General features: G+C 42.0%; 2 protein-coding genes across 3 annotated transcripts; both read left to right on the forward strand.

Moving 5' to 3' along the window:
* The first annotated feature begins 1,905 nt into the window (after positions 1-1,905).
* On the forward strand, positions 1,906-6,115 carry LOC118113920 (DOMON domain-containing protein FRRS1L). The gene is made up of 5 exons (XM_035164046.2): positions 1,906-2,432; positions 3,536-3,620; positions 3,916-4,054; positions 4,681-4,927; positions 5,005-6,115. The coding sequence occupies exons 1-5, from the start codon at positions 2,228-2,230 to the stop codon at positions 5,175-5,177; spliced, it is 849 nt and encodes a 282-aa protein (XP_035019937.1). The 5' UTR covers positions 1,906-2,227; the 3' UTR covers positions 5,178-6,115.
* Positions 6,116-7,302: 1,187 nt separating this feature from the next.
* On the forward strand, positions 7,303-21,529 carry tmem245 (transmembrane protein 245). Of its 2 annotated transcripts, XM_035163457.2 has the most exons (18): positions 7,303-8,009; positions 10,728-10,845; positions 11,492-11,587; positions 12,085-12,192; positions 12,660-12,863; positions 12,977-13,146; positions 14,015-14,038; positions 16,629-16,733; positions 16,818-16,900; positions 16,986-17,076; positions 17,190-17,288; positions 17,380-17,508; positions 17,672-17,794; positions 18,447-18,592; positions 18,701-18,801; positions 18,902-19,076; positions 19,551-19,745; positions 19,835-21,529. In XM_035163457.2, the coding sequence occupies exons 1-18, from the start codon at positions 7,410-7,412 to the stop codon at positions 19,881-19,883; spliced, it is 2,616 nt and encodes an 871-aa protein (XP_035019348.1). In that variant the 5' UTR covers positions 7,303-7,409; the 3' UTR covers positions 19,884-21,529. The 2 variants fall into 2 exon arrangements, with proteins under 2 accessions (XP_035019348.1, XP_035019349.1); XM_035163458.2 differs by lacking the exon at positions 14,015-14,038 and having other exon boundaries at positions 7,304-8,009.
* Positions 21,530-22,005: the final 476 nt, after the last annotated feature.

The raw sequence follows: 22,005 nt of genomic DNA on the forward strand, positions 1-22,005 counted from the left end.
TCTATAATTATAATGGTGTCATTATTTTGTCATCTCCGAATTATTCGCTGGTGATCATCAGATTTCGTGTTTTGTTTTTTAAAACTATTTACATGCTTTATGTTTGAGTATGTGTGTTAATGTGAGATTATGTATTTTAGTTCATCTTTATTGTCACTCGATTTAAGTTTCCTTCACACAGTGAAACACCAGCATCACCTACAGGACACAGATGTCAACAGCAACGTTCCCTGCTTTATTCATCACCTCTTCAACTTCTGAACCTGGTAAAAATATGAAGCTCCACATAACTGACCAAACAAAAAAATACGAAAGTAACCAGTTATACAGTTTAATCACTACAGTTTTTATAAACTATGTTGTTTCTTTATATATATTTTAATTTTGTATTAACTTAACCAAAATCTGCTGTTAATCTGCAATAAATTAAACTCATAAATAAATGTGTGCTCATACAATAAATATGTTGTAAACTTAGTACAAAAACAATTCAATATAATGTATTACATTCATCACTGCCATCATTATGAAATTAAAATTTCCTTGAAGTGTTCTGTTGAGACTGTTTCTCTCTGGTGAGTCAAAGGCTTTAATAAGTCCGTAAGGGGCAGAGTGTTATTCCTAAATAAGACACTGAGGTGACTGAAATCCTCAAAAATCTAAAGGTAACTCTTGAATTTTTGATGAGACAGTCGGCCAACTAAAGTGACAGTTACTACACTGTGTCAAGAGTTTGGGTGTTTCCTGGGATATAATAGAATAAAAGTGAGACAGATAGCTGGTCTGGGAAGAGACTTCCCAAGCAGATTTGGATATGAAGTTGAAACTGTGGATTTATATCACCATCAAGTGGCAGAACTGTGTACAAGCAGTTGCTGGATATAAGCAGAGCTAGTCAGATAATGATTACAAGTAGAGTCACCAGTTTTCATTTGAAACAATGCATTTTTACCCATTTAAATAATGTACACAATAATATCTATACCTGCTTGGGGATTAAAAATTCACCAGTACTTCAGGTACACATGTGCTGCAGTGTTCCTAAAAGCATCTGGGACACGACTTGTGGGGACATTGTGACACAAATTCACAAATTAAAGCAAAGCTGCATAGTATTAAATAAATAATGTCTTCCGTGAGTTCTTATAGGGCTGCACAAACCTTTATACATTTTTAAACAGCATCTACATGTGGACCAGCACAAAAATACACACATTATTAGTTGTGAAAAACATTTGCCAGATGTTTTACCACTTCAGAAACCAGGGACGCTGAGGTCATGTCTGTCTTTATTTTGGGGGAGTCCAACATTTAGAAAACATGACTATTTAATTTGTTGATTTTTCCATTTTTAGATCCCACAAATTTAAATGTATCAACTTTATCCACAAAGATAAATAAAAGATTGCTCCAGCAGAAATTCAATCCTGACAGTGTGGGAAAGAAAAACACTTAAACCTAATATTATAAAATAACATTTACAGAAAATGTACCTAATAAAATAAAACTAAAATCCAATTGGTAATCCATAATTATAGTAGTTTTCATTTTGAATTCTTAGTGTTACAGGGACTCAAATCCTGGCTGTGGCCCTGGCAATAATTTTATTTTCAACTAACTATAAATATATATATTGGTTTTTAGTCTATCCAAATTTGGTCAATCAGGTTATTTCAGCCAGTTAATGGTTTCGTTTTTACATCATCACACCCAAGTATTCAAATCTGTCAGATATTCTGTGTCAATTGTTTAAAAAATGCCTTTTTATCAGCAGCGTCTATAAACCATAATTCCCAATTGATCGATCCTGATAGCAGCACGTCTCGGCTCCTCATTGGTCGTTACTGTGCCTGACTGAGGAGGGAGAAACCGGGCGAAACCATTCATCCAGCCAATACTTCCACCGACTAATATCTCGGATTACCGAGCAGGAGTAGCAGCTAGACTCAGATTTAAAAGAGGATTATGTTCGTGTATCTGAATTAGATGGTTAGATTACCAGTCTGGGTAATTTAGAGCTGGATTAGCCTGTTAATCACACGGTGAACCCCCCCAACGTCCGCGAGAATAAACAGCCGAGCAGCCAATTATGATGCGGAGATGATTTTAGTGAAGCTGCGATGGAGACCTGCGGAGAAACAGGGATGGAAACAGGGATGAGGATCTGGTTTGATATCAGTTCGGTTCAGTAGTTGTATGTCGCTGTTTCATATTTAGATTATTGGCCATGGTTTTCCTGCGGAGGCTCGTGCAGCTGCTGGTGCTGCTGATCCAGGGCGGATGGTGGGGGGTCGCTCCGAGCCCCACCGACGAGGGAGCACTCAGGGCCGGCCACGGGGAGCACGGAGAGCCGGGGCACCAGGAGCCGCACAAGGACTCGTACAGCACCTTTGCCTCCGAGTTCCTGGAGTCCAGATACCTGTCCGATGACGGTGAGAAGCTGCAGCTCGGTTTACTGATGACTCGCAGCCTGTGGGGTTTTGTTTACATGTCATTTACATGCGGACCAACATAACATATGTGTCGATAACACAAGATAGAGACAAATAAACAGAGAATACAAGAAGAAAATGAACATGTGCCCTTTTTGTCATGTCTTGGATTCGACCTGTCTCCTGTGTAAGAGGCCTTTCAGCCTTTCAGCACCCAGGCCAGCTCCCTGCTGTTAGTACACCTCTCTCTCTCTCTCTCTCTCTCTCTCTCTCTCTCTCTCTCTCTCTCTCTCTCACACACACACACGTTTGTATTTAGCGAGGACACTCATTGACACAATAAAATAAAATTCCCTAGCCGCTTACCCTGCTAACCCTAAAACCAAGTCTTAACCCTCAAATAGCCCATTGAAGAAGTGAAGCCAAAGCATCTCGCCCCCCTGTTGGCTGGCTGCAATATAGGTCATAGATCCCACCTCCTCCATGTTAATAGGTTGGATATGGACCACACTAAAAAGTCAAAGTACAGGTCAAGATTTTTCTTTTCTCAAAGATGATTATTTTAGGTAAATCACATTGATGGTTGTTGAAGTGCTAATGTTTCCACTTTTGTTTAAATTAGCTTTTTGATGATATGCTGTAAAAACAGGCTGACTTGTGATTGGCGTGCGTGTCTCGATTGGACCTTGCTGTTGCTCAGATGCAAGATGGCAGTGAGCGTGGGGGGAAGTGTAGACACGTCCACCATCTGAAAGTACAGTCTATGGGACGATCTAACCAAAACCTTATCCATAACCTTAACCATGACCACTTCATGACCTTAACCCCACCACAGTTCACATATTACTCCTAAACTTAACCAGGCCCTCATAAATTATGTTTGATCAGGACCAGCCTTTGGCCCCCATGAGGTCTACTGTTTAGACTGGAACAGGTCCTAACTAACAACGAGTGCGTGCACACACACACACACACACACACACACACACACACACACACACACACACACACACACACACACACACACACACACACACACACACACACACACACAGTACTGATGGTCTTCTTCATCAGATGTGTTTTTGTTGCTGATTTTGCAGGTTATCCGTTCCCCACAGCTCCACCAGTGGATCCCTTTGCCAAGATCAAAGTCGTTGACTGTGGAGTCACCAAAGGCTGCATCAGGTCAGAGACAGAAACACCTTTTACCAGCTCCTTCATTCTGGAAACAGAGCTCTTCTGCAGCTGAATTTCCCAGAGCTGCTTTATACTAGATTCGTTGGCCTGACTTCAGAGATCTGCTGCTAAACATGGAAACTCTCCACTGTGCTTGTTCTCTGAAACCTGAATAGAGCTTTATTTTGGCTCTACATTAATATTCTGAATATTGGGAGCCAAATGTTTCCCCCTGCGCTCTGTTTGACTGTGTGATATTTCAATGTGAGTGAGATAACAACTGTCTGTCTTTGTCTCTGTCCAGGTATGGGAAGCCAGGGTGTGATGCAGAGTCGTGCGACTACTTTCTGAGTTACCGTCGCATTGGTACAGACGTGGAGTATGAAATGAGTGCAGACACAGACGGCTGGGTGGCCGTGGGTTTTTCCTCTGACAAGAAAATGGTGAGCAGCCACACAACCTCTCTGACTGCTGTTCCTGTAATTCCTGTATCTAGGTCGGGCTAATACACATGTTGTTGGGTTTGCTTCAACAGAATTGACCTTAGGTGCTGTAGGCTATCAGACAAGGTTCCTGGAAATGTACAATCAATAATCCATAATCAAACATGGACATGTTGAAAATTGTGCAACTTTGTAAGATCTTACAGTCAGTTAAAATATTAACTACAGGAAAAGTAAGAATGTGGGCTTTTATTCCAAAAGCTTCCATAATGAGAAGCTTTGTATATATTGTATGATAAGACATTTAAAGGTAAGCCCAAATTTAAGCAAATGTCTCCGTTCAGTTACAATATGTTGAGTTTTCTGACTTTGTTTCCTCTAATATCATTTAGTTTTTCCTTCTAAAATACAATTATTCACATGAAAATATAATCATGGGCTGAACTGCTTTGAGTTCATGTTTACACTAAGACCATAGAATATATATGTAAAAATGAAACATCCGTTAAAGATGAGTTTGACATCCAGCTAACACGTGACCATTGTTAGTGCTTTAGTTAATATGGTGATGAAGCATTTTGCGGAAAAGGTCTTCATCCCTTGTCATTTCCTTTCTATATCCTCAGGGCGGAGACGATGTCATGGGCTGCGTCCATGATGACAACGGTCGTGTGCGGATTCATCACTTCTATAACGTCGGCCAGTGGGCGAAGGAGATCAAGAGGAACCCAGCCAGAGATGAGGAGGGAGTTTTCGAGAGCAATCGGGTGACCTGCCGTTTCAAACGGCCGCTGTATGTCCCCAGAGAGGAGACACTGGTGGACTTACACCTGTCGTGGTATTACCTGTTCGCATGGGGTCCCGCCATTCAAGGTGAGTAAAGCATCAGCGTAAAGTGAAACCTTTTTATGTTTGTTTGTCATCTTACACTGTCTTACCTTTTCCGATAGGTTCCATCACGAGGCATGACATCGACAGTCCGCCCGTCAGCGACCACATGATCAGTATCTATAAGTACGAGGACATCTTCATGCCTTCCACAGCGTACCAGACCTTCAACTCTCCCCTCTGCTTACTGCTCATCGTAGCTCTCACCTTCTACCTACTGATGGGGACACCATAATGAAGCACAGCAGAGCACAGAGGAGGAGATGAAGCAGCAATAAAAACAAGTTGCCATTTTTTAGATGCCACATTCAAGTGTGCACTTTGCACACAGTGTTAGACATTTTAAACACATAGAGAATATACAGTATATCCATTACTCTGAACTCACCCAGAGGATCTGGACAAATTATTAAACCTATATTGTATAAGTGTTATGTACTGGTGTCAGTACAAGAGGTCTGATGACAGAGTAGTATTTTAGTTTAAATAGGTCAACTACTTTAAGTATTTATTGTAACTTCCAAGTATTAAAAAAGTACAAGGGGTACACATTCACAAGTATTCAAAAATACTGCATGCACTGGGAAATCTAGGAATAATTTCAAAAAGCCAATGTTCACTGGTGATGAGAAGAATAAGACAGTGTGAGTCTTCCTGAGGACAAAAGAAACCAACCAACTCACAGCAGATACACACACTCTTCCTGTCCCCTCACTCATGTTTAAACAGAAAATAAGAGTTTAAATATCCAAGGTCTGCCTACTGTATGCGTTTACAATTAAAAATATTTTCATTAACTTTAAAAAAAATGTTTTCGTTTGACTCATCTTGACTCATAATTTCCCTTTAAGAACTTTTTCCCACCTTTACCTCAACAGTGGCTGTTTGATTATCAGCACTGTTGCACTGTGACTGTGTCGCACAAACAGAGAGAGACTGCTACACGAGTTCGGCTACGATTTCCAATGTGAGCAACAACATCACTGAACAGGAACAAACTGAGGATCTAAGAACATTTTGCTTGGACATGGACTAATTTCCCCCTGTTATTGTAGCCTTTTGATCTCTATTAAAATGACTGAATACGTTGAGATGCCTCCTACTGAAACAATCTGCTATATTTGTTTATTATTATTACAAAATTAAGAATATAAAATAAAACATAAGAAAATACAGACATTGCTGTGTTTGAACTGCCGCCTGAAAAATTTGTCAAACAGTGAAAAAAATGATATATTTTAATAGAATTACCACTGAGGTCATGTGCCCAATATTTTGATGATATTAGTCTTAGTAACTTTGAATTTTGTTGGAAATCAGGTATGGAAAAATCTTCCAGATGAATGACCAGTGACTATAGCTCATAACTTGCTGTAAGCATGAGCTTCTAACGACACTGGACCAAACATTTCATGACAAATACTGATTATGGCTGATTACATTAAAGCCGATATTATGTGATTATATCATGTTTCTAATTGATCTGATTGTATAGAAGATATATTGTCTCACATTGTTGTTTTTTTACAGCTACCACAGTGAGCCACCAAAGCATGAAATACAAAATATACACATAATTGATTTAAAGTAATACATTTAATTCATTATGTTACACAATGCGTGAAAGTAAAAACAAGGACCGGGTTTGTTTATTTAGATGAAATCATTTAAAGGGATTCACCCAAAAATGAAAATGCCCTCATTATCTCCGCACCACTATGGAGGGGTGGGAGAAGTGTTTGAGTCCACAAAACTCTTTTGGAGTTTCAGGGGTAAACAGCGTTGCAGCCAAATCCAATACAGTTGAAGTAAATGATGACCACTTCTTTAAACGTAAAAAAAACAACAGACACAAACATGAAATGCCTCCATACTTCTCCTGTGGTGTCATCAAAGTGTGTGTATGCCCCGACATTCAAATTTGACTGGAACACCATGATTTTAGCCTAAATGTCCTCTACGAGGATGATAACAGCAAACATTTAGGCTAAAAACAGGGTGTAAATGACCTTGTTTTGAGTCCAATTTGAAGATCGGTGCTTACGGACACTTGGATGACGCCACAGGAGCACTATGGAGGCATTTTATGTTTTTGTCTGTAGTTTTTTTACATTTGAAAAACCATTTACTTGAATTGGATTGGATTTGGCTGCAACGCTGAAACTCCAAAAGTGTTTTATGGACTCAAACACTTTACCCACCCCTACATAGTTGTGAGTAGATAATGAGTGAATTTTCATTTTTGGGTGAACTATCTCTTTAACAAATATAACAAAATCCTGTAGGAATAAAACAAAAGTAGAGACACTTCCGCTGCAGAGGTGACGTAGTTTCCTGTTTCTCCTGTTGAGGTCGGCCATGTTGTCTGCAGCTCGGTGTCCCTGCGGAACGTCAGTGCTACGTCACATGTTTTCCTCCCTCACGCGGCACGTCGCCCGGGCGGACCCACCGAGGCGAGGTTGGTAACATGGCAGACGAAGAGGAGTCAGCATCGGAACCAGCCGCCGTCTCTCCTCCGGAGAGCCCGCACCCCGGGCGGCCTCACTCTGTGTCTTTCTCCGACAGCTTCCAGCCAGCCGTCGGGATGGTGAGCCAGCTGCTGAGCCACCCGTCCTCCCTGAAGTTTGACAAGAACATCAAACAGGCCTTTTACAACACGGGGGCCATGATCTTCGTGGGCATCTGCTGCGGCGCCGCGGTGCTGGTCTACTTCATCCTGGAGGCCTTCCTCCGCCCGCTGCTCTGGGCCGTGCTCTGCGGTACCTTCCTCCACCCCTTCAAACACTCCCTGGCCCGGCTCGGCCGCTCCTGGCTCAACGGCCTGCAGGACAGCGGGACCCCAGTAGTGCTGGGCACCCTGTTGGTCCCAGTGTGGTGCGTGAACTACGGGGTGGAGGCGATGGGCCGGCTGGTGCTGCAGAGGCTCACGGTGCTGCTGGTGATCGGAGCCGGGGCGCCGCTGCTCTACTTCCTCTACCTTTTCTGGAGCGTCATCGGCATGCAGGTGATCCTTGGGCACGTGTGTGGGATCATCGGGGCCGTGCTGGACTGCTTCCACACAGTGTGGGTGAGTGACTGGACAGACACAAGTGGACAGAGACAAGTGGACAGACACAAGTGGACACACACAACTGGACAGACACAAGTGGACACACACACAAGTGAACAGACACAAGTGAACAGACACAAGTGAACAGAGACAAGTAGACTGACACAAGTGGACAGACACAAGTGGACCACAAGTGGACACACAAGTGGACACACACAAGTGGACACACACAAGTGAACAGACACAAGTGAACAGACACAAGGAACAGACACAAGTGAACAGAGACAAGTAGACTGACACAAGTAGACAGACACAAGTGAACAGACACAAGTGAACAGACACAAGTGGACAGACACAAGTGGACAGACACAACTGTACAGACACATCTGGACAGACACAACTGGACAGACCCAGTGAGGACAGTCTGTGTCAGGGTGGTGCTGCTGGCAGGGTGAGGTCAGCTCTGACTGAACCGCTGCTCAGGTTGGATCCAATGGTTCCAATCAACCTTATCATCTGTTTACACTGTGTCTGTGGGACAGGTGTTTGCAGAATCACACACACTGAGAAAAATTGGAGACACTTAAATTAAGTTTTTCCAAATTAACTATCAGTTAATAATCATTATTTTTAACTTGAATAATCTTAATTTCATTTGTTTGCAATTTCCTGAGTTGGTAAATAATTTCTTTCGTCACTTTATGATCATCAAATTTATTTAAGTAAGACCATGTCCACTGCTTCCTGTAAACTTCACACACGTAAAACAAGAACTTAACTCTACAGCTAAAACAATTTCATTGACTGAAAATGAATCAGCAACAGGTTTGAGGAACAATTTATGTAACCGATTCCAGCCTATCTGGTTTGAACACCTGTTAAACTTAGAAAAAGAATCACTACTATTCTCACTTTTACCTGACATATTATAGACCTAATGATTATTGGAGAGAATAATCTGTGGAAGTATTTTTAGTTTCCAACCAAACTCAAGTAATTAGTTATTTGTTAGTTGTAAATATTGTAATTTTTGTTGATGTGTTCAGTTACACGTGGCATCTATTGCACTCCTGTCTGTCCTGGGAGAGGATCCCTCACGTGTCTCTCTCAGGTCTCTATGTTTTCTGTTAATATGTTTATTTTAGTTCTCTTGTTGAGGGTAGGACACAGGATGTCGCACCTTGTTAAACCCTATGAGACAAATGTGATTTGTGAATATGGGCTATACAAATAGAATTGAAAAAATTGATTTGATTATTTGTTCATTAATATTTACTTTAAAACTTAGTCACAGTCTGGCCCAGCATGATCATATTATCATAATTCAACCCCATAAACACTGAACAATACTGTTGATCAAAAGCACTGCGGTTGACAGTTTTATCGTATTTCCTTTTTAAATCTCTAATATCAGCTTATTCATTTAAACTCAATGCAAAAAGTTTTTCTTTTTGAGTTCATGCTTAAGTTTGTTGGGCAGCTTATCTAATATCCTGCTGTTTCAATGTTTGATCGATCAATATCTTATTATTCCAAAAACGTTGGTCTTGTTTAGACTAGATTCAAATGAAATGAAATGTTCCTCCTCAGACAGCCGGTCCTTTCTCTGAACGCAGAGGTGGCCTGACACAGGGCCCTTGTCTATTAATGGGAAGGAGGACATGATATTAAATTACACTGAAATATGTTTTTGTGTGGAGTGGAACAATCTAAGATCTTTGTTACCAATTGATTACACACTGGAGCGTCGTATTTCATGCTTTTACAACCCAGCAGCAGCAGCAGCCTATTGTTTACTGCAGCCTGTTGGTTAACAGAGGTCTGGAGAGCTCAGAGCATCGTTCAGCACTTCAGTGTTTTTAAATGTGCAGCAGGAACAGCAGCACACACACTTTAAACCTTGATACAGTTAAATGTATTGTTAATCTAGTTGACCTGTTGGCCGGTCGGTACGTTTGGAAGCAATATCGCAGTATTATGAGAACATTTTCCTGATATTGGTAGAAGAAGTAATGATGCAAAGTCACATTAAATTTAGAAAATTAAAAGAAAACTCTCCTTTTTAAACTTTGAGAATGTCTTATTAGTATCATGGTGTTGTCATTTTAAACCCAAACTCTGACGCTTTATGGCGTAAAGCTTCTCAGAGGGAGTTTTGAATCCAGGTAGAAGTTTCAAAGTTTAAATTACCAGCAAATGATTCTACAATTTTACAGTTCAGACAATAAATCAGGATTAATGTGTCTTATATTTTCAAAATATACAGCTTGTCCTGACTATAACTAGAGTAACACATTTGTGATTTACATGTGTTATAGTGTTATTGTGAATTTGTTACATTTGTGAAGTAATCAGAGCTTTGTTTCAGAATCGCTACACCCCGATCTTCAACACAATGATTTGTATTCTTATTCATTATATTAGACAAAACTCTTCAGGATGATTCATTTGCAGTTCCTTGATTATTTGATACATTGGTTGTAAAATGCCAGAACATTGTTAAAAAAAATACTTTCTTGGACAAAACAAGCTCTAGCACATCTTTGAGAAAGATTCACAATAACTTAAAACAAATAAAAATGCTCTGTTCTGACATGAACGCTTGCCTTATGCTTAAAAATAACTTGTATCACCAACTATAGTTACACCTCAGAGTCTTGGAGTAATGGATTCTGAAAGCAACATTTCTGTACAACAACACACCATGATTGTCTGTTTTTATCTCCTGTGTCCAAGGTTTGCACTGTGGTGTTTGGCTACTTGTCGACGGTTTGCTTCAAGTGGAGTCCTCGGACCGAGCACTACCTGAGGGTTCTGGCTCTTCCTGTCTGGTCCATCCTCCTCTTCTACATTGGTGAGTTTAGAGAAGAGAGGAAACCTGGAGAGCCTGCTCAGACGTGTTGGTTTTCATTTCACACTTTAATGCAAACTCTGTCTTTTTCCCCCCTGGGAAGATTACTTCAATATTTTTGCTTGCCTGAGGGCAGCAGTTCGCTCAGAGCAAGCTGCAGAGGAACAGTGTGTTCTTTCACATGTGAGCAGATGGTTTTTTTTCTAGCTGTGATAAGGAAGCTGTCTCTACAGGTCCACAAGTCCAACATACACAGCACAGGCAGAGTAACATAGTAAGATGAGGAAGTCTGGTATTTTTAGCACATACAAGGCGTGTCGAGAAGAAGTGTTGACCCCTGGGCATGAAATGTTAAAGGTGACTGGGAGCTATTGAGAAGACGTCGTGCTCAAGGAAAGAACAAGCACAGGACTGTTCGTTAAAATGATCGATACTATCTCAATAAAGTTTGTTTCTTACTTGAACCCACATTTTATGGCAAAAAGTGTTTAGAAAAATGCTTCATCTGGTCCAATAAGACAAACCAGCAGATGTAAATGTTTGTACCAAAGTTATAACCAGTACTGTCAGTGAAACCTAATGCAGTTCAAGAACATCAAGTTTTTCCACAATACAGAGGAGACGTTCTCAACATGATTTCTGTTTTTAGTGTCTCTGACCGGCTCGTGGAGAGTGCCCATGTTTGTGGTGGTGGTCGTCATGCTCATCGTGGGCTCCCAAGAGAAACCACCTGTCCCTGGCAGAGGTGAGGATTTATAGACACACACACACACAAACACACAACCACACACACATATACACACACACACACACACAAATAGCCATGCATTCAGGTAAATGTTTTTATTATGGAATAAAGAGTTGCTGGTTGGTTGGTTGAATTACATTTGGATAGAGTCATGCTAACTCTTTCCCTGTTTCCAGTCTTTATGCTAAGCTAACTGTCTGCTGGCTGTAATTTCATATTGACTCTACAGATATGAGAGTGGTGCCAGTCGTCTTATGCAAGTCTCAGCAAGAGCGCAAATATGCACATCTCTCAAAACTATTGCTTCAAAACACGAATGGGCGGAATAAGCATATAAATGACAGATCAACACCACAGGCTCCCCAGTCATCTGCTTCTTATCTCCACAGTAGAAAAGGGAACCTCCTGTAATGACAATGTTTATAATGTATTATCTCTTGCAGCCTCTTCCTGTGTGAGTTACTGTTGCTCTCCGTCTCTCTTCCTCTCCTCAGGTGAGCTGTCGGGTCAGGTCTTGTCATTTGCTGCTAACACCTTTTACATGGCGATCTCCTGTAGCAACCTTCAACCGAAAACTGAGCCCGGTGAAAACCCTGTCACAGGTAAGATCACTTCTGAATGTTTCTGTGTTGGAGCATTCAGACACAACGCAGTTCCGGAGATTTTAAATTTAAATGGGGACAGCAGTGTTTCCAAACTTCTCAGTTTCAGCTTCTCGAAAACTAGCCTGATATGGAGTAATAGTGGTGATAGATAAAGCAGAGTGGGAGAGTGTGTATATCACTTTAATGTACTGAAGTCACTGTAGAGCTTTACACAAGAAGTCAAATTAGTTAAATTTGAAAACAATGTATTCACTGTGTTATTTAGTGGAGAAACAGAATCTTTACTTATTCTCTACAGTCAACTTCTAGAACCTATTCCAGGAAATGCAGCTCAAAACACTTCTGCTTTGGTTTCACCATTAGTCTTGGTGGTTAACACCTAGTACAAATAACCAACATCCACCTCGTTGCTTAGTACTGTCTTTCTCTTGCTCTTATATGCCCCCCCTCTCATCTCACCCAAGACCATGTGCAATCTGTGGCCCCCCAGCCCGCCACCCCGGGGTTCCCTCGGGGCCCTCGTTCATTACCAGCTGGCCTCTTCCAGAGAGAGAGAAGCTCCCGCAAAGCCAGTGATATCTACTTTATTCTACTGGTCTGGGCCATAGTTCTGGTTCAGGTCTGGCTCAACCTCTGGATCCTAAAACTGCTGCCTATCCCTGTGGCTGGTAACACACACACACACAATATATATATATATATATATATATATATACAAATACATTCTTTGACATGCTTCTGTGTAAATCATACTGAAGCTCGTGTTGCATTGATTCGGCAGTGTGGGTGCTGAAGAAGCTGGTCGTCCACTTCGGCCTCAAGAGCTTTGCAGAGCGGACTCTTGCCTCGTGGTGGACGGTGGTGGAGAAGTTCGGACGTGAGCGAGAGGAGGCCCTGCTGCCCGGACCAGTCAAAGGCCTCGCCCAGTTCCTGCTCCGCATTGACACTAAGGTAATGCCTCAGACTGATCTACAGGTGGCGCAGGTGCAGCTGCTGCTCTTATTTCCTCCGTCTTTGATTTCACACGTCCTCTTAACGGCACACGGAGGGTACAGGTAACATTATCACCGGCCTCTTCAGTTCCCCTCAGCTCACGGTGCATTTTGGCATTTTTAGTTAATAGCTCTGGATTCCAGGGCCTCGACTTTGTTATTTCGACTCACTGCTCTCCTCAGCGTCATTTCTCTCAGCAGCAGCTTACAGCTGTTTCCACAGATAAAGCTCTGATAAACACACCATCACCACAGTGCAGACAGAAACAGTTTCTGAGAAGCTGGTGAACACCAGTATTAATCAACTTGAATGGCTCTCAGTAGAGGGCATTCCTCCTCCAAGGCCCAACTGTCTCTTTATTAAACCACATTTACAACCAAAAGATCCAAGATATAAGTCCACTAAATATACCAATTACTTTCCATCATGATCCACGAATTACTCCACTGGAAATCTGTGATGAGATATGTGTGGAGCCGCCCCTTTTTCTGGGTCCATACTAAACACATTTTTTTGTCAGCAACTCTGGACTTAACTAGAATTTGATCTTAGCGTGAGGCACAGCTCAGGTTCACACTGACTACATTTGTAGTCTTTGTTCTGACTGTCCTGGGATGTAGTTGTTTGTAATCACAGTGATTCTGTATCCCACACTCCCTGTATGGTCAGTAGATGCATCCCGCCTGCCACTCTCTTGATCCCTCACTGCCTGTGCCCAAACAGAAGTCGTGTTCTTGTTGCACGGGTACATGTGATGACTTACTGCACAGATCTTTCTGTTTTTTCCAATAATAATCTTCCCAATGTCTCTTTGTCTCCTCCCAAGCTCTGGCATTGGCTTAACAAGCAGGTAATGATTCTGAGGAGCAGCGTGTTGAGAGAAAGAGAGACTGACAGAAAGAGTGTTTGAAGTGAGAGACGGGGATAGAAAAAAAAAAAAATCCACTGCGTATCCAGTGTGAGTGGGTGTGTGTGAAGGCGTGAACACACCTTGTAGTAGCTTCGACTGGCGCTTTACCCATTCACTGTCATCAACCTCTCATCCTGTCTATATATCTGTGTTGCTGCTTCCCCTGCTTCTTGCTTTTATTTGTTCAGGAAGCTACAGCCGGGGAAGGGGGGGGGGGGAGGGGGACTGTTTGGTCCCTCTGCCCCGTCTGTACCTTCCATGCTTTAATCTAACTGGCTTGAGTGTATCTGAGCTGCATGTAGAGGAGGCTGATGTAGACCGAGCAGAGCAGATTGGGAGGAGAGGGCAGTGTTTCTGAAAATGCTGTGATGAAAAAGAACGATTTGAAGTCCTAGTTTTTAAATGGAGATGTAGAGGAACGCTGGTGTCCCAGAAAAACACCCTCGGAAAGATATGATTACACTTTTGGGACAAATCGATGGAAACCCCGTGCTAAAAAATTGGGCCAAGTTTTATCTTTAGGAGCTTCACTAATCTTTGTGGTCATGCCATCTGGGGCCCGAATTCAAATTCAGGTTATTTTATTGAGTCATGTGTGCAGGAAACAGCCTGGCACACAGTACAATGGAATTCTTAGTCTCTGAAACCTCCTAGCAACATCAGACATCACTAAAGACAAGACACAAGATATCAGTAACAGAATACCAGGCAGTGGAGGGGCATGAAAACTTTTTTACTCTCTCCATTGTTCATGGAAACATGGAGAGCCTGTTCAGATGAACAGTGCGTGCAAAGAGTCTGTGCAAAGTCTCTGTTTCCAGGGACAAAGAATGAGCTTTAACGTTAAGGCAGAAATATATAAAAAAAACTTCTTAGAAGCAACAAATCCCCTAAAAAGACTAAAACCATTGTTTGTCCCACTATAAACCATTTTGTGTAACTGAACCCTGATATTGTTGTGTAAAACTATTAAAGACACATCCGGGGTTATGTGTTACTTTATAACCATGAACATAGGCTCTGTAGTTTATTTATTTATTCTTTCGATCCATCTTTTGTCACAGTGTCAAGTGCTTGACAAAAAAGGACAAAACCTTAAAGACAACAAACAAAATACACAGTCATAACTGTTACTGATGGGGTGAGGGGTGGGGACAGTTCACCAGCGTATTTCAGGGCCAACATACAGAGAAACTAAAAACTGTGAGCTGCTTCTTAAACATTTACTCCAGTAGTGGGTTCGACAACATGAGTAAATTATTTATCATCACATTGGTTGGTTTAGGTCTTTTCAGTATATGAACCCAAAGAGAAATATAGACGAATGTCAGTCTGATGCTGAAAAGGTTCAGTTATATTTAGATTTTGAACTCGGGGTGGACGTGGTAGACACTTGTCATGATATGGTGTCATAGAAGAACCTCAGTGTTCCATGGCTGTGCGGTTAATTCAGGCATTTGACCTTCTCACATGTACAAGCTGACTGTTGTGGGTTCAGCACAATATTAAAGCAGCCACGAGCGGAGGTGCATTAACGTGACCTCAGGCTTCTATTCTATAGAATAAAATGATGTAGGTTTAGGGAACCGACAAAGGGGGACTCACAACGTGCACTGGTCAGTCTGTTCACGTGTCCTGGATTTCAGAGGAAAGTTAATAAATAGTTTGTTAATTTTATTTTGTCTTTCTCCCATTAATTAGTGATCTCTCATGTTGCATTAAACAGCGGTGATTGTAAGAACTTTTCCAAAGCAGACCCCTATTACTACTTAAATACTAATTCACCTGTTTAATTGTCTCCATTAAATTTTTCAATTAAAGTTATGTTCATGGGATGTTTCCATGTTTTTGCTCCTTTTAATTGAAGTCAGTCAGTTTGTCCAGTATAATTGTTCTCAGTAAAGTAAAGCTACATTCCTACAGACGGTGAAACGAACTTCACTCATGAGATGACAGATTATTCTGAGCTTTAGGTTTGTATCTCATCGTGCAGCTGCAGCTCAGTGGAACTTTTTACTGACACATCGCGTCACAAAACATCAGGGCCCAGTCTGATGAGAAGGAGTCGTCCACTAACAGAGTAACTCCAGTAACTTCGCCATCGATACAGTTTTGGAGCATCGAGAAACCTGAGTTGAGAATAACAGCAACTCAAAACAGAATATACACACAAAGATTCGTGGATGTTATCACAACACTTCCAAAATACATTACAGCAGAACACGGCCCGGGTGTTTCTCCGGCATGTTTCAGTGCTGATGTGCAGAGATGTGTGTGTGCAGAGATCCTGACTGTTGGTTCACTCAGTCAACTTCCCTCTTGTCCTCAGGGCTGAAGGGAGAAGCGTTTAGATCCAAAATGGCCTCTTCACATGGAAAAGGACGCAGGTTTCTCCATGTGCTCTGATCACTGTATGTTTTCAACTCCTTCAGAGCAGCACTGACTTTGCGTCTCCTCCACCACCTCTTCTTCTCCCCCCCCCCTTCTTCTCTCTCCCTGTGTTTGTGTCTCCTCCCTCCTCTCTGTGCAGATGATCGTGGGCCTGGAGCGATCTCTGGATAAAATCATCAGCATCTTCATCATCTTCCTCCTCGTCACAGGGACGCTGCTCATGGCTCTCCTGCTTACGGCTATGGTATTACTTTTGTTCTGAGGAATGACTTCACTGCATTCTGGGTGACATGATCCACGATGACCATGAAACTTTTTTTTTTCTCAGGTTCATCATGAGAGCGTTCACATCATCGACGTAACCGGTAACCTCATCAACGAGACTGTTTCCAACCATCCAGAATGGGCCAAGTAGGACTTTCTTCATATCTTTTTAACATTTGGATTCATGATTTCTCTCATGCTGATCATTTTTCTTTCCTCTGTTCTCCTGTAGTTGGCTTCCAGAGGCTCGTGTGGTCCACAAGGCTCTGAATTCAGCTGCTACTAACGTGCATCAACACGGGAGAGAGTGGATAACACAGAAGGTTAGAAGGATTATCACTGTTTTATCTCAATTTAGAAATGAAGAACATGTTAATAAAAATATGTTGAGAGCCAACTGTGCAATAACTCTTTGTTTTTTTTCCCCTGTGTGCAGCTTCACAAGATGTTAGGAGACAAAGTGAACCACACAGCGGTGATCGAGAAACAGGTTTTGGAGCTTTGGGACCGATTGTACCACTCCTGGTTTGTGAAGGTAATATTCAGACGGTGGAGGTGTCGATGATGTCGAGAAGAAGAATCTTTAAATTCACTGGAGTAATGAAATATTCCCGAACACTTTCCAGAACGTGACCCAGTCTGGACGCCCGCGAGGTAATAAGATGATTCACAGACAGAACAGCTGGTTAATGGACCTGCTGGACTGGAAGGACGTTGCCTCGTTCCTGCAGGAAAATATTGAGACTCTGCTGTCGGTAAGTACGGCTGTGTTTTTACACTATCTTCTGTATGAGGCAGAGGATTTGCATGGACATTTGAATAAACTTTTGCAAAGGGCTAAAGTCCAAGTGGCTGCTACAGTCTTTGTTTACATTTACATTTTTCCTGACGATGGCGTGTTGCCTTGTTGTTCCGTAGATCCTGGAGTCTCTGTGGGTGGTGATGAGCAGGAACGTTGGTCTCCTCATCTCCACGACAACCACCCTCTTCACCGTGTTGTTCCACAGCGGCACGGCCCTGCTAAACTTTGCCCTGAGTCTGGTATGAAACACTGACTGCTGTAGACTATTCAAATTTTCATTGGTTCACTGGGAACATTTCCATGCTCATCCCTGTTTACCTGGTGCATTGACACCAGTGAAACCAGAAGTTCCAGTTGGAGGTAAACTGTTCACATTAGCTGTATCTTTAGAGGTGTTGCAGAAGAATAGCAGGTTATTACAACTGATGTTTTCAGCTTTTTACAGACAGCCTTTTAATATATGTACAAAAAATACAACAACATACTTCATCACTGCTTGTTCTGATATGTGACATGTCCTCTAATCTGCAGATGACTGTCTTGATTAATTGTTTAGTCTGTGAAATGTTAAAAATAGCATTCAAAATGTGTCAGATCCCAATATGAGGTTTTCAGTTTGCTCGTCAAAAATGCCCCAACAAATATATTCAGTAGAAAAGTGGAACCAGAAAATTGCTGTCATTTAATTTGAAGAATAACTGAAACGAATGATACATTTTCAAAATTGGATACTGATAAATCTTCTTAATCTCCTCAACTCCTTGCGACTCTAATATCCATTTTCTGCATTTTGCTTGCAGTCTACTAACCTTCAGTAACCTTTTATTCTTATTTCTATTTGCCTGTGTGTTCTACTGCGTCATGTTTGTGTTGTTCCCTGTGTGTATGCAGGTGATCTTCCTCACCACTCTCTTCTACCTGCTGAGCTCCAGTGGTGAATATTACAAACCAGTCAAATGGGTGATCAGCCTGACCCCTCTCTCCCAGCCCGGACCCTCCTCTAATATCATTGGCCAGTCTGTGGAAGAGGCCATCAGGTAGACACATGCACACAATCATCTTAAGTGTTGTTTGGCAAACGATACAGAATCTATAAATATATCTCCAGCATTATGTTTGACCTGTGCCGTGTGTTTGGGTTGAAGAGGGGTGTTTGATGCCTCCCTGAAAATGGCCGGCTTCTACGGCCTCTACACTTGGCTCACTCACACCATCTTTGGCATCAACATTGTCTTTATTCCTTCTGGTGAGTCAGCTTGTTCATTGTTTGCACCATATGTCCTCCTGCTAAGCCGCAAGCCAACTATTTCCCCCCCCTCTCTGAATCCCTCTCTCCCGGCCTGAAGCCCTGGCCGCCACCCTGGGTGCGGTGCCGTTCCTGGGGACGTACTGGGCAGCGGTGCCGGCGGTGTGCGACCTGTGGCTGGTGCAGGGCGAAGGCGTCAAGGCCGTGCTGATGCTGATCTGCCATCTGCTCCCCACATATTTTGTAGATACAGCAATCTACTCTGATATCTCCGGGTATGTGTGTGTGTGTGTGTGACACCGTTGTTACCAGCTCGTGTTAGTGTTATTTGAGCCTCCACTTAAAGCATTGCAACATTTAGCCGACAAAGTTCAGCATCCCTGAACTGTTGTTACATCAAAGCCCAGTATCCTGACACAGCTAAAAGAGGAAACTCTATTAGTGAAATCCATAAACAGGGTCTCCATTTTCCTCAGCCACTTTCATACACTGCGTGCTTGTGGAGACGCACCTCATGAAAACCACAAAGGCCTGATAATACTTACACTCAGCTCTAGGGGTTAAGACTTCTTACAGCGTAAACTCTGAAGGAACCACTTCACAGCCAGTGTGGACACTAGGAATGATCACAGAGACATTTATTAATCTACACACGACCTGTCACTATTAAGTTCAGATGAATTAGAAAACAAATCTGAATCAAACCTTTAATGAGCCGTTTACACCATTTCTTTTCCTCCGCGTCTCAGGGGTGGACATCCGTATCTGACAGGTCTGGCGGTGGCAGGTGGAGCGTACTATCTGGGTCTGGAGGGCGCCATCATCGGGCCCATCCTCCTCTGCATCCTGGTGGTGGCCGCCAACATCTACAGCGCCATGTTGATGAGCCCCAGCTCTGCGGTGACCACGCCGCTGCAGGGGTCCTGGCCTCTGCACCCCATCAGGTAAACACAGCACCTGAAATACCTGAGACACACAAAGAGAGCTGATTAGATCTTCATGCCGTCACTGTCCTCTCGCTTGTAACTTTCAGGACGTTCAATGAATCCACGCCATCCATCCTGAAGGTGACCCGTGAGTGAGACTAAGAAGGCGTGTCCCTGTGGAACGCTCCCGATTGGCTGATTCCTCAGGGGGAAGTGCTGCCCCACCCTGAAGCTCTTCCCTAAGCTGCCCGGCTCTACAGGCGTCAGCCCCGACTAAAGAAGAGATGGCAGTGTAGTGGTTGATCTCCCATGATGTCGTCTGCTCATCAGACCAGTCTCTGTGTGAGCCGCTCTCATTTAATACCCTTAAATAACAAATGTGAGCGTACGCCTGATCCCAAACATGGACCAACGAATGGTGGAGATGATGTTGATGCAAATCACTTCATCTTCAGGAATTAGTGCCTAAATTTATTTCCTAATATTGAGAAATGGCGTAAAATTTCATGTGGTTTATGAATTTGAAGATGATCTATTGTATCTTCGAGGCCCCTGATTCCACCGTGTGTGGCCGGTTCTGTTTGAAGCTGCAGCGCGGGGTCGTGCAGCTTCTGTTCTCCCTACCTCTGTCCTCATGGAGGTTCAAGTAGAGTTTGTAGGGAAGGCGGGTTATGAACCCTTCTCACCACAGCGAGTTGATGAGTGTTTGATGTCTGAGTGGAAGAAGCTGTGAGTCTGCAGCACTCACTCAAACTCTGCTTTAACAAACACTCCTAGACCAGGCTTTGTTACACTGTTAAAAGTTTCTGGACGTTTAAAACATCGCACATGTTACGGCGTAGTTCCTCTAACGGTTACAGGTTTAGACTGATGACGTTTTCCTCAGCGGTTCAGGTCAGACGACCGAAGTTCAGTAATTTATTCCAAGCTTAAGGTTGCGTTTTTTTTAGACTTATACATACATACATCAGAGTATTAGGGCCATGTTGAAGAGTCGTAATATTAGGGGAAAAGTCGTAGTTGAGAGATGACTCATAATATTAATAATAATATTACCAGAATAATTTCATAAAATTACGAGAAAAAAAGAAAGTTCGAAATTTTTTCATCATGAAAAGACTTTCTTTTTTTTATATGAAATAAGCAGTTTCACTTCCTCTGGATCCAAAATCTTAAAACAATTTTAAAGTGAAACTATGAAACATCTTTGAGTTTCTTGCAGATTAACTCTCAGTTGACCAAACATTTCCTCCTTAATAAATAACCGTATTCTCGTAAAATTGCGAATTTATTCCCGGAAACATTTAAACTTTATTCTGTAAATCTCAGATTTTTGTTTCAACGTGGCCCTAACACTTTTTCACCCACTCAGCTGATCAGTCAGTATAGAAGGATGTTTACACTCTGAGGACGTTGATGTTTGAGAGTTTTCTTCAGCACTTTTTAACGTTTGCTATGACTGTGACTTATATACCCATCACATGATTTCATCAGTAGTTCAAACCTCCCACACCTCAGAAAGGGTTAGTCACTTCTCCTCTCCTCCTGTTCTCGTCCACCTCACACGTCACCTGTAGTCAGAGGTCTGATGTGAGAGGAGAAGGTGACGTAGTTTACATCACTTGAAGCTTTATTAAACGAATGTAATGTGACACACGGATCATTCATGGCTACTGTGTTATTTACCCGACAGGTGGTGATGTGGTTCTATCAACGGTTTCATACTGTAGTTTTCATTTGGTGCTTTTGCTGTGATTTATAATTACTGGATATGCAATGACCCAATAAACACTTTCAATTGATCTGCAGTGGCTTTGTAGCATTTAATACTTATTTTCATTCTTTTTTTATTCATTTATTAAGTGTTTAGTAAAAAGTTTAGTAAATGTTGAAAAAGGCTCATTTCAATTTCTTAGGAGACATTTAAAAAAAAAATCAAACATCTAAGATATTGAATCTACAGTGATATATTAAGTTTTTTCTCAAGTAAAAATTTATTTGATTTTATCAATTAAAATATTTAGTTTGTAGAGCTATAACAGATAATCAAAGATGCCAATACATTATTTTATTGATCAATTCATTGACTTTACTTTTCAGCTCTCAACTAAAAAAGGATTTATCTTTTGGGTTCGGGGGAGGAAACTATTTACCTCTTGCCTTTTTTCATCGTCATGGTTGCAACATCAGTGAGTTCATGCAAACACTAAACGGGTTCAACTGGAGATTTGAGAGTTTGCACAATATCATAAAGGGAAAAACAAAGCAAGGAAAAAAA

Source organism: Hippoglossus stenolepis, chromosome 8, assembly GCF_022539355.2.
Source record: "Hippoglossus stenolepis isolate QCI-W04-F060 chromosome 8, HSTE1.2, whole genome shotgun sequence".
Classification (NCBI taxonomy): domain Eukaryota; kingdom Metazoa; phylum Chordata; class Actinopteri; order Pleuronectiformes; family Pleuronectidae; genus Hippoglossus; species Hippoglossus stenolepis.